Source organism: Manduca sexta, chromosome 12, assembly GCF_014839805.1.
Source record: "Manduca sexta isolate Smith_Timp_Sample1 chromosome 12, JHU_Msex_v1.0, whole genome shotgun sequence".
NCBI lineage: Eukaryota > Metazoa > Arthropoda > Insecta > Lepidoptera > Sphingidae > Manduca > Manduca sexta.
In genome coordinates this window covers 11,965,789-11,984,112 of record NC_051126.1, presented here as the reverse complement: position 1 = coordinate 11,984,112, position 18,324 = coordinate 11,965,789, and the positions used below count along the sequence as shown (strand labels likewise).

Sequence of the window (18,324 nt, the reverse complement as noted above, 5' to 3'; positions counted from 1 at the left end):
GATGCGGGCAGAACCACAAGCAACACTAGTAAAGATCGAAATTGAAATAACCGAGACACATATTATGTTCTAAAATAAAATACATTATCTATTTTATAATTCGCTGACTCACTATTTACAAGGTTCTATGTTATATTTGATATGTAAATTAAATTATATGTATCATATAACTCTAAGTCATTTTCAATGAAAATTTCCAATTATCCCAACAGATAAATATAGAGAGAATGATGAAGTATTGTCTTTACAAATTTTACTTACATAAAATTTTTTAATCTCCATTTTGCAACATAAGCAAGTTAACATAGGACTTTGTAATAGTAAGCTAGCAAATTCTAAGGTCCTGTTTCAAAAGCTTCAAGCATATATTTTACAGTTATCGTATTAGCCAGCTAATGTAAATAGTACTAATTTCTTTACCAATTATTTGGAGCATAGATTAGAATGTGACTTTTCTATATGGTCGGCTTATATGTTTATGGGACGAGTAGCATCTACTCCAAAGTTTTGGAACACGTCCTAAGTCATTAAAAGCAATGAAATACGTACGACCACAATTTCAATATTCAATACAAATTGCATTCATGTTTTCTTAAAATTGGATTCTAGCTTTACAATTTGCTCACAATGCGAGCTGTATAAACCTGTCAAATAAATATTGCGAAAGAACAGAACGAGTGTTACAAATAACTAGATTTTATATTAGATCTTTGTATATCCTTTGACACGTATTAGTTTTGTGTTTTTTCTCTTATACTCTGGAATAGAATGTCGCATTATTTATTGTTGTTGAGATGAGATGATATAGATGAGCATACCGCTCTCCTGATGGTAAGCGATAAGACGGGCCATACAGCAACACCATACAAAACTTTGAATTACAAAGCACTGGGTGGCCCAAAACTGCGCTCGTTATGCTGAGACATAAGATAATTAATCTCATAATGATCAGTAATTATGCTGACTACAATGTCTTTTAAACCAAAATGTTTTCTCAATCATCATTATCAGCCGCAGGACGTCGACTGCTAAACATAGGCCTGCCCCAAATGGCTTCTCTCAATGTCACTAAGTAATTGTCTAGTGGCAACATATTTATACGGCGGTTAATCGAAAGGTACAGAGTTACCTAAATCAGCTACATTGGGTTTTACGAACACATTTTGTCTGAGCACATCGGCTTTACTAGAAGAGATAAGTTTTGCTGACCCTATAGTATTTTTACTTTCAACTGGGTATTGTCAAGGCCGAAATGCGCTCGTACTTTCATAAATAAAATTGGCTATATAAGTAACGTATCAAAGGACAGAAACACGACTAGAAAGTACCTACTTAGTTCGAGTTAAATATTCTGGTCCAGTTTCTATAATCAACGTGGCCGAAGTCGTCTAGGAAGACGTCAGTTGCATGAAGTTATGGTCCTACAAAACCAAGAATTATAAAGACATTTGGCCGGTAAAGTGACATTTCTCAATTTATTTCTAGTTAGCATACCATTAACGCAAGGCTCCAGTGAAGCGAACAAAACAATTCCAACATCAAATGCGCCTAACTTCACATTTCGCGAACTAAAATGTACAAAGTTCCATATAGTGTATTTTAAATTTCCTTTGTGCCACATAGGAGCCAATATTATTTTGTGACAACGCGCTTTTTCCAGAATTCGGGTTAAGTTTTAGCATGTAAAGTTGTTAAATCACTAAAGTTTGAGAGGTAAACATTAACCGAGTTGGAATGTCTTGCGTTATGACTAGGTTGGATAAGAGTCTAGGTTTTACTTCGTTTATTAAACCTATATGCTTCTGACTTCGCTCGTGTATTCTATTTCTTCTAAGAATTTCCATTAGGCACTTCAAAGATTAGAATAGCTTATTTGTCACTCAATTTTTGTACGGGGCAAAGTGACCTCACAGCACCTGATGGTAAGTGCAGTGGGATCCAGTAAAATATCGACTGACGAGTGATGATTACCCGTCGACAGTTGACACAATTATGCAGTTGAAACTGGATATACACAGGCTGATACTGGAACGCGACACACTTACGTGGATCACTATGGCAGGTTTCAACACCTTGTGTACGGTAGTCGCTATCCGAGTGGATATAAAATATATTCTACTAGCAAATGTGCCTTTCTCCTGCGCGAGCATAGACCAGAGCATTAGCTACTTCATTACTATGTAACATAACCTCTTACGAATAGTACAATACAGGCAAAAGCTCTGTGTTATATTCGAAGAGCGGTTCGTTAAAAAAAACAGCGAATTATAATCGATGTTCTGTTATAAGTAAATGATCTAGTCTGAACTCAAAATGAATTTAGCAATTTATTTGTAATATACTAACATGTTTCTAAACTAAATATATATTTAAGTTTTTACCATGTAATTTTACTTTGGCCTGGACAAGGTAAAATATATTATATACCAGACGAACGCAGACGGCCGTGAATGATGGGTCCTTCAAGTCGGCTAAAATAGACCGATATTTTGATGTAGACATCCACCGTCCGCGATTTTACAAAAAACTAAGTATGATCGGCTGTCACAGTCTTTTGACATTGCGGGAGCGAAAAAAAACAAAAAATATATTAAAATTACTTTTTGGATTTTATCGTGGTTTTTTATATTTTTCTCCTGACGTTTTAAAGACTTTGCAGCCGTCATGGTCACGGGCGGGACTGAGGTGTTTGTTCATCCGTAAAGTCAAAATTACAATATCTACCTACATTTTACAATTATACTACAAAAATATATTCATGGTAAAGGAAATTCTGACTTAAATTCCATTGTTGAATATATTTTAGATATTAATATCCCCTACATCAAGAGTGAGAGGTTTTCTGCGTCAGATGGATTAGGGATGTTAAAAAAACATATTCTGGGTATAAGGGAAATATACACCAATCAAAGCAGATTTATGAAGTGACATAGTTGTCAACATACCGCAAAGTCTATTAGGTAATAATTAAAAAAATAATCCGACCAATAGTGGCGAAAGGTAACTTCCAATAGGGAACCCAACATATAAGTACTTATGTGCATGAATACAGTCTGCAAATCCTTCTAATGAAAATTAAATTCTACATAAAGGAAAGCCGGCAGGAATAGGTTCATATGAACCCTTCGCTACTGCTGACTAATCCCATAAAAAATCTGACCAAAGCTGTGAATTTCTTTGCATTGATCCCTTTACACGTTCAACGTATACTCTCCTATATGCTCGTGTTTGGGTACATGGCTACAAAACAAACCGATCAAACACGAGCGTACACGCGCGACAAATCAACGTGGGAATGTTAAACTTGTCACGGAAAGAGATTTGGGTTGTAATCCGTATAACAAGGATTAGCACGCGTAGTTGCTTATCCGATACCAATGACTTGAGCTTCTAAATCGTTTTTGTATAGCGATAATACGATTGGTTTAATCGGTAATTCAAGCAATCGCTTGAGCGATAGTTATTTCCAATTGACACTCGATTATTATTAGAGATAGCTTACTCAACCTATGGATTGGTTATTGGCATGCTTTATCCAAAAATAACGAATGAATTATCAGTCTTAGATAGCATTCATTAGATTAGGATTGATTATTAATTTCGGGCGTAAGTTACCTTTGATAAAAAATTTAGATTCGATGTTGGAGCAATCACCTTTCTTAATGACATATGTACTTGTAAATTAGATTTGTTAATTAATAAAAAACATCGTGAGGAAATCTGTTCCCTTAGCAATTATTTTTGTAAAATTCACAATTATGTGAAGGCCACCTTGCTTAGGTCCAGGTGAAGACTAAACCTAGTTAAAAATCAAGAAGCCCCGGGGGGGGGAGCTACGTATCAAATAGCGTACCTCGCCCCTCCCGTCGACACCGCAATTGTTAAAAATACAACTAAGATAATTTGTAAAAATTCTTATAAAAAAATCCTACTCTGTTAAGTCATTACAATAAAAAAACATCAAGAAGCCTCGTGTGACTAGTCAACATTAAATCAATAAATTTATTGAAAATGAAAATGCAATACGGTTAATTATATTTTAATATCATCTATAACAAACATACATTACCACTATAACAAAAACGAATTACACTTTAAAAACCACGTTACTAAAAACATATTCTACATCATTTTCTGTACATTTAGGTACCAAAATAAATACATTGTTGAAAGACTTCCCTATACAAACCACCTTTGTAACCCTAAATGAAACAAAGAAAGGACCGACACAATGTTATTAGGTCGAATAAAAACAAATCATCTGTCTCTACGTTGTTATTCGAAAACTGTAGCCTTGGTGAGACATTCAGTTCTAGGAGCTGGATTGTTAGGCCTTACTTGTGGGAACGGTGTACAAATATTTGCTTCGGGTAAGTCGATTATGTCAATAAACAACGAATTCCATGCTCTATCTCTATTTATTTATGACTCGCTTTTGGTCGCAACTTCGCCCGTAAAGTTTTTCCGGGATAAAAGTCCCACTATATATTTTTGGGATAGAAAAGGAACCTTTGCTCAGAATTTCAAACCATATTTATATTCAAGTTCATCCAAAACTGGTGGTTTTTGATTATATCTTATTCAAACAGACAGACGCGGCGACAGACTTTATAACATGTAAGGAAGACGGTTTTTTTTCCAAAAAAATTGTTTCTTTTCGTTTTTAATTTCCTGGAATAATTAAGTTCTTCGTTCTGGTTAAATCTCAAGCATCAATGTACCAATAATATCGGTTGCTTGAAAAATGGCTACATAATCATAGTCTTAAAGAGCCTATGTGGTAGGTACCTTAGATAGCCTATTACCTAGAACAGCTAAGTTCTTTGTACTTGTTTAATTTCAAGCATCGATATTATACCCATAATATGATTATCATTATCGTAGTCTTAGGTAACCTATAAAAGGCACAAATACTTGTTAAAGTCATATTTAAAGTTCACAAAATATTTCACGCTAACAACTGCATACAGTCACATATTAGAAACAATACTACATTTAATCCCGCATTACTACCGAAACGGAAGACTGTCGTACGTCCATGAGTTGTTTACCCGGCGGGATATCCGTAGGTTGCAAACTTATTAATGTCCTGGTTAATTCCAAATGCCAAGTGCCAACTCGACAAAGTTAGACAGTTTGCTTCTATAAACACTGCTGTATCTTCGGTGCGGGATTTCGTAATTTCAACTCATACTTGGGTCATGTTTAGCGGTTTTCGTGGTATGCGAATTTTATCAATATTTGATATAAGTGTTTCTGATAGGACTTGACAAGAATTAGAACCCCCCAAAGGGAATAGACAGGTACGTCGTCAGTCACGAAACTAAGCTTATTCCGTAGTGGAACATATTTGGAAATGTTTGTTGTGCCTATATTGGTGTAGAATAAATATAGATTGAGAAAGAAGCAAACGTAAATGGGCTCACTTTATATCAAGTCGGAAGTGAAAACCTGAAAAATTCATAAGTTCAGAGGATTTTTGCATGCACTGCTCACCTTCAAGGGGAGGTATACGAATTGAAAGATGAGACATGTTCGGCCTCTAGTTCTCCAAGTAATCAGATAAGGAACTAGTGATAGTTATTAAAAAAAAGGTACGCGGTAATCTCTATAAGGCTACCAAAAAAAGGTTTATGTTTGTTTTTTAAGAACCACATGTAAGGCTCAAGCAGGATCATTCTAAAGATACAATTGTCGGCCTATCTCTATCGTCAAAAGATAAGGCATCTAAAACAGCCTTGACACAAATATTTGCGGATTCTTCCTAATATGGGAATCGATATCTAACTATATCCTATGAGGGACTTTAGGAACATCCCATTACAAATATTTGTATAACATGGAGTTCCGATATGGGATTTGAACGCATCGATCGAGTCAAAGCTGGCTTCCCGCCCGTTGTAGCTGGCAAAGAACATAAGTCCATGAATCAACGTAGGGGTAAGCAGACAGTATTCGGCAGTAAATATTGAAATAAAAAAAGAACTGATAAGGTAGCTATAGAACATGTTCTAGGTGAAGCAGAGATAACGCTCTACGAAGTCAAAGTAAACAGATTATCCCTTTCTAAAGGCAATACGTGATTTGATTGACGAATTTTGATTGCGAGACGTCGCAATGAAGGTAGAAATCACTGGCTTAGCTGAATACGATATTAATATGGCTAAATATTTTGTTACCTATAGGTAATATTAATATAATTATTGATTAGTCAAAGCAAGTTATGGTAAGCAGTGACAAGAGTAGTGACATTAGGTATTCATATTCCTCGGAAATTAAAATCATGTTTCAGACCTATTTTATGCGAAAACTACAGTCGTTAAACCAGGAATCCTGTGTGATTTCAAATGTCTGGCCCTACATTTAGCGGTACAATAAATAGTTTAAGTTAAACAATTACGGAAAACTATTCTCCAAAAACCTATACGAACTATTGTAAAGAATGTGCAAACGATGATCAAATATCATTTTTCTTTTACAAAGGCATGGTAAAATTATTCCACTGCACCAGATCATAAGTGGAGTGGGGTCCAATTGAATGTCGATTGACGAGAGATGATTACCTCTCGATAGCCGACACAATTATGCCAGCCTATTGGAACCAGATATACACAGGTTGATTCCAGAACGCGACGCACGCGGGCCGCTATGGCGGGTTTTAGCTCCTTTTGTGCGGTGGTCGCTATCCGGGCGAATATAAAATATATCCTACCACCAGCAAGAATCAATTATCCACAGCACTGTATTTCTCGATCTCGGAAAATTGGTCCCTATAGCCTACCAAAGCCATGTTACTAAATCCTAAAATTATATTGGTGAATCTCATCAGAAGGTTGAAAGGAGCCAAATGACTTGCAACTGGTAAAGATATGGTTGGCACAAAATTTAAAAACAAACGTAGGGATACAAATTATTACGAATATATATACTATTGATGTTCTTATTATAGTAAATAAATTACAATGTTATTCTACAACAAAACCTCTAATTCAACACGCAACATCTTGAACCTATACTAAAATTCCAAAGATCAAGCCACGAAATCTTCGCCGTCGCGTCGTAACTAACTCACAAACAAAACACCAAGCGGGGTGGATCGTTGCTTTTAATTTTATTACGAAACGCCCCCCTGCTATTGGCAACTCTCTATTCCAAGATTATTCCGCTCAGTTTATTTGCTACAACATCGTTGTATTACATCATTTCGCCAAATTGTCGTCAGTGAATTATGTTAAACGTTAAACAAGGGTGTCTTTCTGAATGTGCACAGGAAATTAGATTTTGCATCCGTTACTATGTTTGCTCAGATCGTTTGTAACTAGTTAATAAGGATTTGCTTAGTTATAACAATAAATTTATTTATTTCGAAAACGTGCAGTAGTAATACTTAAACCGAACTAGGAAGAAGCTGTATTTTGGTCTACAGTACTATTCCCCTGGAGATATAATTATCTAATAGTGTCTAATTTTATAATTGTTTCATTACAATAATAACTTAGCTGTATATGTCTCAGTTGGTAAATAATCAACTGTATAAGTAGAAAAGGTATTGGTAGCTGTCGCTTGTTTTGGGATATAGTTCACTTTTGGGATTTCGTTGGAATTTTGGGTCTTGGGTACATCAAATTACGCTGCTGCAAGTCTTGGTATATTTGTTTACTGAAAGTGCCAAATATCAGCTTTTTTGTGTATTAAGATTTAGCAAAACTCTAAAGAACATTACACGAAAACCTGCTATTACGCTAATTCACCAAAAATTTGTCAGGTTCAATTCTTTTTGCATATCACCACAAAAAAATGTTGTAATCAGTATTCAAATACCCCATCTATCAATTTTATCCACATCACCTCCTAATCTTTTATTATTTTAACTTACCTAATATCATCATCATCCGGATGATGATCCGGTGGCAGGTCGAGCCGGAGGTCGCCGAGCGCCCGCGCCGCGTGCCTTCTCCGCCTTTCATACCACAGTTTCTTTTGTTCCCTCTCATTATCCCTCTGGACTCCAAAAAACGTTTGCGTCTCTCTCTTAAGGTAGTCCCGGACCGCGACCGTATGGACACGCCGGAGTCGAACCCCTTCCTCGTGCGCTGGTTGGGGCACGGATTCAGGGACCGGTTGCGCAAGCGCAGGTGGTGGCGCAGACACGATCCGAGGTGGTGACGCCGGCGGTTGGTGGGATTGTGTCGGCGCCGCTGTTGATGTTGATGTCTGGCATGCCAGCTGCGGCGCCAGCAGGCCTGCGCTTGATCGCCTGTAACAAGAGAAAAGTAAATAATAAGGATTAAAAATGTTTACAAAGTTTTTTTCAACACAAAATAAAATCATAACTTAGTTCATGATAATATTACATGATATGAAAAATTTGGTAAAATATCAATATACCTGACATATAAAAAGATCAGATTAAAACGTGACAGTCGAAGAGATAGCTCTCTCAATAGTAATTAGTAATTAAATGTTTATTAGTGATGTTATACTAAAGCTGTAAATCCCCGTTTAGGTCACGTAGTTTGCAAATAATGCTATAAATCCTCAATGTGAATTCCACTGAAACCATTTTGAGTTGCGCAGCGACCAAAAAGTTATTTGGTTAAACAAAATCTATGGAGTCGATTCAAATCTATGGTTTCACCGCTAAACTGACTTCCGTGGTAAACAATCAATACTACCCACTGGCAGTAGGCCAGCTTGGTGAACAGTTATACATTAGGATTTGGATCTAACAGACAAGAACGTAGTCTCATCTGTGGTTATTATGAATTTAATTGACGATAATTGTAAAATCAATCTTGTGTGCATGGTAACTAGTAAAGAGTCACTCAGGTTTATTTTCATTCTAAATGTACAAGGATATATCTGTATTCGAGATATAATTTCCAATGTCCAACCACAGACATATTAAATCGCAAAAAACACAAATATAACTTTCATCTTATCTTGCGCTTCATCTCTACCAATAGTATATAGTCTTGGTAGTATCTCCTCCAAGCATTCCAATAAATTCGTCTCGCTGCTATAAATTGTGGATTTGGCATAACAAACATCTAAAATTGTTGAACACGCACCAAGCGTCTAGCTTGATTTATGATATTAAAAGGTCTATCGAAAATCCCAGCTAAATCCTGTACTATAATCAATTGATTCGAACATTTTTTGTTAGATTGGAAACAAATCCGTGGTATATCAATTTAGCAAATGGTATATTAAAAAAATAAAAAATCTTCTTGAAATAAAATATTTTTTCGGGTTTTCTCACGACTTTTCGAAGACTGCAGTCTTCATGATCACGAGGGAGGGGGGGTTGAGGTGTTGGTCGTATGAAAAGTCATTTACAGTATCTATCTACATTTTACAATTTTTTTTTTAATTATTGACACATTTTATACCTTTTAAGAGTTTTTATTGGTAGTAAATGATCGACCAGCAAGTAGCTATAGTCATAAACAGTAGTAACCTATTAGCACTTTTAATTACAAAGAACTGCCTGACTGCACTGGGCTCATAACCCAGCCTCCTTATTCCTCGGTCTTAGTTCAGAACATGGTCTTTTAACCAAATTCCAAAACTAGTACTACATTTATCCTTAAAATTGTTTATTAAACTGCTAACTTTGAAACAAATTTCCATTCATCAAGAATACGAAATATCCAAAGATATAAAGACTACAATTAACAATAAATAAATTATTAAGATCGCAGCACCAATAATGAGAGGCACCGGATTCCAATGTTCCGGCTACACCGACTACTCGAATTAGTCAGATTGATTCGACATTTCCTCTTGTCATTCCAATGCAAATTGATTTGTAGGTATTGAGCTCACTGAAAATAATTTTGTTATTGCTCGAGACGATGGATGCAATAGGTATATTGACTGGGAAAATGCCTTTATAAATGCTAAGTAATATGAGAATTAGAAGAAACTTAATTGGTGGAAGGCTTGTTGATGTATAATATTAATGCGCAAGAAATTTATCTGTTGTAATCTCGCGGTCTGCCTGAGAGACCTAAAGGCCGGCATAATTATGTCGACTGCCGAGTGTGAGTCACTTAGCCGTGTCTGGATAAAAAATGCCTTTCCTCAAAGATTCTGTTGAAGGTTTTATATGTATCAATTTAGCTGGCTGACATTTTATGTCATAGTGGTTCCATAACGATGAAAAATAAAAAATGGTATTACATACTTTTATACCTTTGATGTAGCGTAACCTCGGCTAACAGTAAATAAAAAAATGGTGATACTGTTATGCATTCGATGTAGTGTAATCTCTGCTAATAGTTAATAAAAAAAAGTTTTACTTTTATGCATTTGATGTAATGTAACCTCTGCTAATAGTAAAAAAATAGTTCCAATGATATAACGAGATTTCTGTGTAGTCTTGTTTATAAATTCTGTCATTTTTTACTCTGCCACATACGCTATTTCTATCAAGTTCCTCTACTGTCCTTTAAAATTATGCATAGCACTTACTCTTTTAAGCAAATATATTTTTTCAATTAACACATCTTGTTGTTTTATAAAGTTCAGCAGAATTCATATTGCAAATATTCATACTAAGTTTGTTTATGTTTGAATAATAAATTGTAATAAATATCTATTTTCACGAATCCTTTGCAATTTCAAGAGATCGTAGTTTGCATTACTAGAGTTATGTAGTTTCAAACTTGTTTGAAAGCACAGACGTATAAAGAGATCTTGTAAGTCTGTGTTTGAAAACATATTTATGTTATTTATAATAAAAGTACGTCATTGAAAATAAAGATTACATTTGTAATACAAAATGCATTTGCACTACAATTATTACATTTAACTACAAACTATAATATATTATTTATGAAATAAAATTATCTATACTTCTATACTATTATATAAAGCTGAAGAGTTTGTTTGTTTGTTTGTTTGTTTGTTTGTTTGTTTGAACGCGCTAATCTCAGGAACTACCGGTCCAAACTGAAAAATTCTTTTTGCGTTGGATAGCCCTTTGTTCGTGGAGTGCTATAGGCCATATATCATCACGCTATACCCAATAGGAGCGGAGCAGTAATGGCTAATCTCAGGAACTACCGGTCCAAACTGAAAAATTTTTTTTTGCGTTGGATAGCCCTTTATTCGTGGATTGCTATAGGCTATATATCATCACGCTATACCCAATAGGAGCGGAGCAGTAATGGCTAATCTCAGGAACTACCAGTCCAAACTGAAAAATTCTTTTTGCGTTAGATAGCCCTTTGTTCGTGGAGTGCTATAAGCTATATATCATCACGCTATACCCAATAGGAGCGGAGCAGTAATGGCTAATTTCAGGAATTACCGGTCCAAACTGAAAAATTCTTTTGCGTTGGATAGCCCTTTGTTCGTGGAGTACTATAGGCTATATATCATCACGCTATGGCCAATAGGAGCGGAGCAGTAATGGCTAATCTCAGGAACTACCGGTTTGAACTGAAAAAATATTTTTGTGTTGGATAGCCCTTTGATCCCGGAGTGCTATGGGCTATATATCATCACGCTATGACCAATAGAAGCGGAGCAGTAATGAAACATGTTGCAAAAACGGGGAAAAAATATTAGTTTTGAGAGCTTCCGTTGCGTGCGCTGCGTAAACGGTTAAAGTTATGCAACAATGATGTATGACGGGATTGTTCCTCTTAAAAGTTCTAAAAATATATTATAAAACAAAGTCCCCCGCCGCATCTGTCTGCCTGAACGTGTTAAACTCAAAAACTACCCAACGTATTAAGATGAAATTTGATATGGAGACAGTTTGAGACCCTGGGAAGAACATAGGCTCCCGGGAAACTACTACTTTTATAACGGAAAACTTTAGCCTGAAAAACTTTATAACGCGGGCGGAGCCGCGGGAAAAGCTAGTTTATGAAATAAAATTATTTATGAATGTTTGAAACATACTTTCTAAAGGTGTCCTAATGATATTCTTTTTTCAAAAATGCTGTTTTTAATACAACGACGTTCTAATTTCAAATTACATTTGGCCAGTATCTTTTTATTTCGTCTAAACACTTACACCAAAAAGTTATTATTGCAATTTTTCACAAATTATCATCAAAAATTATCGCAAACTCGCCAATTCACGACCGTATGACTTTGCCCCTCAACCTCGGCGAGCTAATATCAAGCTAGTAGGTATTAAGTATGGTAATGTCTATTATTAATGCGTCTTAGGTTGGATACATAAAGCGTCGGCAGCGGCAGGTGCTCTGGCTGGCAATAATTTGCACACAGCCGCTGTACGTAAATCATGATATAACTCAGGACCTAAGCAATGCCCTTGACAAATACTCCTTATTGCGCCGCATATGCTCTGCTGAACGATGTGAATTACTATTTTTTTACCGTTTGTTTTCTTTCTCTCTCCAGTCGGTTCCTTATTACTGATAAAGACATTTCCTCGTTATGCAAAATCTATACTTATTATAAAAAACGTCCCCTTTTCTGTCTGTCTGTATGTTATCAATTTTCTCAAAATCTAACGGATTTTTATGAAATTTGGTTTAGAGATAGTTTAAGACCCTGGGAAGGTTATAGGCTACTTTCTATCCTGGGAAAATTTGGTCACGCGGGCGAAGCCGCTAGCAAAACTCGTAATAAATAAATAAACATAAATAGGCTCGCTTGAATGAAATATTATACCCAGTAATCACACGGGCTAATAACAAAAATAGATGAATCAGTATCTAATATCTATACAGACGTATATAAAATGCTATTTATTTCAGAATTGAATTGTTGGTCATTCAATATATTCTGACTAAAGCTCCACGATATATTAGATACCATCATAATTCTAATGTCAACTAGAAAAAATATAGAAAATAAATCTTTTTAAACGCCACTTACAATGATACTTATCTCTCAAACTACAATAAAAGGTTTTTTGCCCAAACATTACCCTGTTTAAAATTTAAACACTAAAGATGTTTTATCACAATCGTATATTTTTTAAATTCTCACTTTAAAAATAATGTTTATTACGCAATAAAAGTTAATACACAATTCAGTTTTTGGTGTGCCACACTGTTTTTTTTTATACATTCATATAGTGACCCCACTTCACCTGATGGTAAGTGGAGCGGGGTCCAATAGAATGTCGCCTGACGAGAAATTAAAACTACTCGGCAGTCGACATATGTAGTTATGCCGCCCTGTTGGAACCGGATATACACAGGCTGATCCCGGAACGCAAGACACTTACATGGGCCACTATGGCGGGTTTTAACGCCTTGTACTTGCACTTTGTGATTCAAAGTTCTGTAAGGTGTTGCTGCTGTTTATGGGAAGTCGTATCGCTTGCCATCAAGCGAGCAGCATTATCGTCTTGTCACACAATTGCAATAAAAAAGCGTCTGCACGGAGCCTTTAAATCTTTGAATTTAGAACAAGTTCGTCGTGTTCCAAACTGATTACTATTCTTAACGTCTCAGTAATATCGAGATACAGAAACTATATCTGGAACGCCTAACTTGGTCAGAATGTTTACGTGTTTTAATTTGAAAACGTCTACAATATTATAAACTATATAAATAAATAGATTCTGCTTGTGTCTCCACTTGAATGGAAAACCTTTTCCAAGATAATTAAAGTATGGCGTGTTAAATTATGAAATGGTGTATCTATTTACACAAATCAGTTCAGCGGTTTATTGGTCGTTGGTGGTCGTACAATGGTTGAAATTCGCGGCCAATTCATACATTTTATTTTACTCCACTATGTACGTTAATTATGGCGAATCTTACATTCTTCTGTGTGCGCAATGTGTCTAAAAAGGTGTACAAAATTTTTTCTTCGCGCATTAATATATTCTAAGCATGCCAATCCGAACTAGACTCTAAAGATTAGTATCTCAGTAGTGGAGGAGGCCCGTGCCCAGCAGTGGGACAGTTCAAAACATAGCAGTCAGGACTAATATTATGCTCTTTATTAACTGAATTCAAAAAAGGAAGAAGGTTCTCAATTCTTCTCAAAAAATCAATTAGTCACCGATTTCAAAATTGTTAATTAGTAATGTTAAATTATTTTTTGGTTTTTGAAGGCTGTATTATTTTTTGGTTAAGAAGTTTTTTTGAAAATTTTATTTCTTATCTTTTTATGTGTACTTAAAAATATCAATAAAACATAAATTATTAGTTATAATAAATTATTATTATGGTCAATTCTCTTTATTTTAAAGGTATTTTTTTTTACATTTTTATATATACATTTAAAAAAAAAAACATGCATATAAAAATATAAAAAATGTATGACTCTCCGATGGCGAAGCGCAAGACCCAGGCCACCGGCGGTTAGGGATTCAAAGTGAGGAATCGCCTCACAATGCGCGCCGTGTCCAGCAATACTGCCTTCTGCATCTGGCATCCGACCCAACGGCCAATTGAGAGCTTCCGAAGATGTTGGTCGAGGCTCTTTGGTATCAATCCATGCGCAGAAACGACAATCGGGACAATAATTGTAGAGTCTACATCCCACATGTTGGTAACCTCATGTGCCAAGTCTAAATATTTAGACATTTTATCTTTTTCAGCCTTAACAAGGTTATCGTCATGCGGAATGGTGACATCAACAAGTATTGCCCGGCGCGACAATCGATCTACTATCACAATATCAGGCTTATTGGCAACAATTGTCCTGTCTGTGATAATAGATCGATCCCAATACAGCGTTGCATGATCATTTTCGAGAACTGGTTGTGGTATATACTGTTAATATGGTACTTCAGAAGACACAAGACCATATCGAAGAGCAATTTGCTGGTGTATGATCTTGGCTATAAGGTTGTGTCTATGCAAGTACTCGCCGTTAGCAAGATACGAACAACCGGAAATTACATGCATGATTGATTCACCAGGACGATGGCATGCCCGACAAATATCGACCGTACCGTCCTTCAGGATGTATTTCCTATAATTGTTCGTTTTGATAACTTCGTCCATAATTGCAAAGACAAAACCCTCAGTTTCCCCAAAGAGGTTACCAAAACGTAGCCAAGATACGGACGCAAGCTGGTCCACATCAGGTCCATGAAGGGCCCGATAGAACCGACCGTGTAATTCTTTGCTCTTCCATATTTCCCTGCGCTCCCTTACACCCAGTACCAGAGGTCTCCGCCAATTCTCTTTCGCCAAGGAAAGCGGGGTTAATCCTTTATCCACCATAACTACAACCCTATGCATGCCCACTTCACTGTGAAGGCAATAATCCCTAAGATTGCACACCTCGCGGTTATGCAAGTCCTTAGCATTAAGTAAACCTGGGCCTCCACATTTCCGCGGGATGTACAATCACATCACTGACGAACGTGGGTGGTGCATACGATGTGCAGTCAGTAGAGTCCGGACCTTTCTGTCCAGGGCGTCCAATTCGGTCTGAGTCCATCTGAGTATACCAAAAGAGTACATGAGTACAGGCATAACCCAACCGTTGAAGGCGCGAATCTTGTTTCCATCCGATAAAAAACTGTTGAGTATTTTTCTCAGGCGACCAAAGAAACGTTCCCTCACCGATTGTTTTTTTTTAAAATATTATTTTATATTATTATTATTATTATTATAACAGTATGATTGTGCCAGTCTTACTCACGATATAAAACTTTGTGTCATGTGACTTCATATGATATTACATAACTCGTCATCGACACCATTCAGACCAACCAAACAGCCTGCATCATAACTCACATACCTTTATATTCTTCTAAATAATATTTAGGCTTGCATATTCCCCCACAACGGTTTGTGTCTGTTAATATTATTACCAGCTATCTGACCCCGCGAACTGCGTACTTCCTAACAGTCGACATATTGATATTAATATTTATACGATACCAATGTTACTCAATTGTTTTGCCTTCCCAAAACCCCTCCACTAACACTTAAACTTTATGGTATGGTATTAAAGTTCAAATTGACTTTTAAGTATTATTACGAATCTTTTGTGTGGGAATATAGAAAAGTTTTATTTTTAGACTTTTATAGGCAATTTTTTAAATGTTTCCCTATGAAAGAAATATCCTCGTACTTCAAGGAATAATTAAAAAAAGAATTAGCAAAATTATTCATTCATTTTTATATTATAGATACATCAGTCTTTCATGCCTCTAGCAATCAAATTCGTCTTCTTAAACTACGAACTAGAATAACATCAAACAAAAGCCTTTGATATTTTGTTTGTAGCAGATAGTTCGCGCAATAATTAATTATCTTGACTTGTATCGTTTGAAATATTAATCTCAATTGTTGATAAAATTTATATCTCACTTAAATAAATCAGAGACCTCGAATCCTTTCTATGTTATCAATATAATGGTAGATTTTATTCATTGAAATAAAACTATTTTCCGGATTTTATGCCAGTTTTTTATAACAATATTCTTCATACCTTTCGAAGACTTATCAGCTTTCGTGGTCACGGGGTGGACTGAGGTGTTGATCTAACATTCGCGTAATGATTTAATGAATGTAATCTTAACTTCGATGTGGATTTCTTTAGTAGTAAGAAATATTAATATGCTTAATATACTTAAAATACCTTGTAAGTTCGTGGAATCTATATCGGATACAGCTAAAGAATATCTCTGTACTTCCCGCTGGAGCCTAAAGCTGAGCTGGATCCATATTAGTTTTAATTCCTTTTCTTATTTAGTTTTATTTTTTGTAATATGAATTGTTTAATAAAATGAACTTTTGCAGGGGTAAAATTATAAAAATGTCTACCTGCAAAAGTAAATATATAACATGACACGCTTCTATTGCAACGCGTGCCACGCCATTTTTTTCCACTCCCCTTGAATTTTCAAATGCTTGCACATTACTAGGTTTCACACGATCCTATTGGCTGAACGCGCATGTCGCGTCATCGGGAGCCAATGGCAATGATTTCCGATGTAACCCGAGGTTGGAACCGAAGATGTCTATGGCCGTTACAATTGTTTCTTACTCTCTTTCTGCTCAGAATTATTCCATACTAGTTCCATGGTCCTTATTCAAGGAATAACCAGCAAGCGCCGATAACCTAGTTGGTTGTGGAACGGACTGCCGAGACGAATGTCCGCAGGTTCGACACCTAATGACGCACACCTCTGACTTTTCTAAATTATCTGTGTATTCATTCTCAATTATCGCTTGCGTTAACAGTAAAGGAAAAGATCGTAAGGAAACCTGCATACCTGAGAAGTTCTCTATAGGAATTTTGAAGGTATGTGAAGTCTACCAATCCGCACTAGGCCAGCGTGGTAGACTATAGCCTAATCCCTCTCAGAAGTAGAGGAGGCCCGTGCCCAACAGTAGAACAGTATATAATACAGAGCTGATATTATTCACGGGATGTAATGACAGGTTTTTGTGGGTCTGTTTTAGCCCCGTATAACAATCAACCAATTTATTTATATTACAAATATGGGAACATTATTAGGTTTTTGTGTTCGTGTATTCATTGGGGACTATTCCAGCCTCCAGACTCGCGTTAATATTAGCTAGCACACTAGCATCACAAATCAATAAAGCTATCAATTTTATGATAAAATGTTTTTAGATTATTCGTCCAATAGCAACGTGGGTAGATAAATATTCTAAGCACAAGGTCAAAGAGACTCCCACGCCCGACCTTATTTCTGATTGTGATTGACTAATCTTTCCTCGCGGCTTCGCCCGTGTGTAGAAGTTTTTCCATAAACAGTCCAGCTTTATATTTTCCCGGGATAAAAGTAGCCCATACCATTCATGAGTAATGTAAACAATACAACATCACGCATTTATTCCCAAAGGTGTATGCAGAGGCGCAACCAAGAGATCCAATTTTCGCCAAGTGTGTTCCGTCCCATGATGTAATAGGGAGAGAGCCTGTCGCCATATCTGGCACAAATTCCAGACGCCAGGCTGATACCGTCAGAAAAACCCAAATATCACTTTGCCTGACCCAGGATTCGAACCCAGGACCTGTCGTGCCACGCATGCAATACAACTACGCCACCAAGGCAGTCGGGCAAAGGCAGGAGTAATGTAGCTTCTTTTTAATGTACAACAATCTAACTCGGTTAGTAGTTCCTGTGATTGGCGCGTTCAAACAAACTCTTCAACTGTATGTATTAGTATAGATAATATTCATATAATTCTTTAATGGTTAAGGTTTGAGTAAAATACCCTTCAAAATATATCATAGCGATAGATACCGCGTAACTAACATTGTAAAATACCATGAGAGTGTCAAACGCTATTTTTAGGGGTGAGTTAAAAAGATATTTATTACATAAACGAAAAACAGTGCACTTATGATATGTCGATATAAGTTATAAGAACAGTAATTGTTTCT

General features: G+C 36.1%; 1 protein-coding gene across 1 annotated transcript in view; it reads right to left on the bottom strand.

Moving 5' to 3' along the window:
• Positions 1–7,872: 7,872 nt before the first annotated feature.
• The window catches only part of LOC119189104 (leucine-rich repeat extensin-like protein 3), a 158,011-nt gene continuing 147,559 nt past the window's right edge, over positions 7,873–18,324 (bottom strand). The window contains exon 2 of the mRNA XM_037437928.1: positions 7,873–8,257. Within this exon, the coding sequence (XP_037293825.1) occupies positions 7,873–8,257 (385 nt within the window). The remainder of the gene's footprint in view (positions 8,258–18,324) is intronic.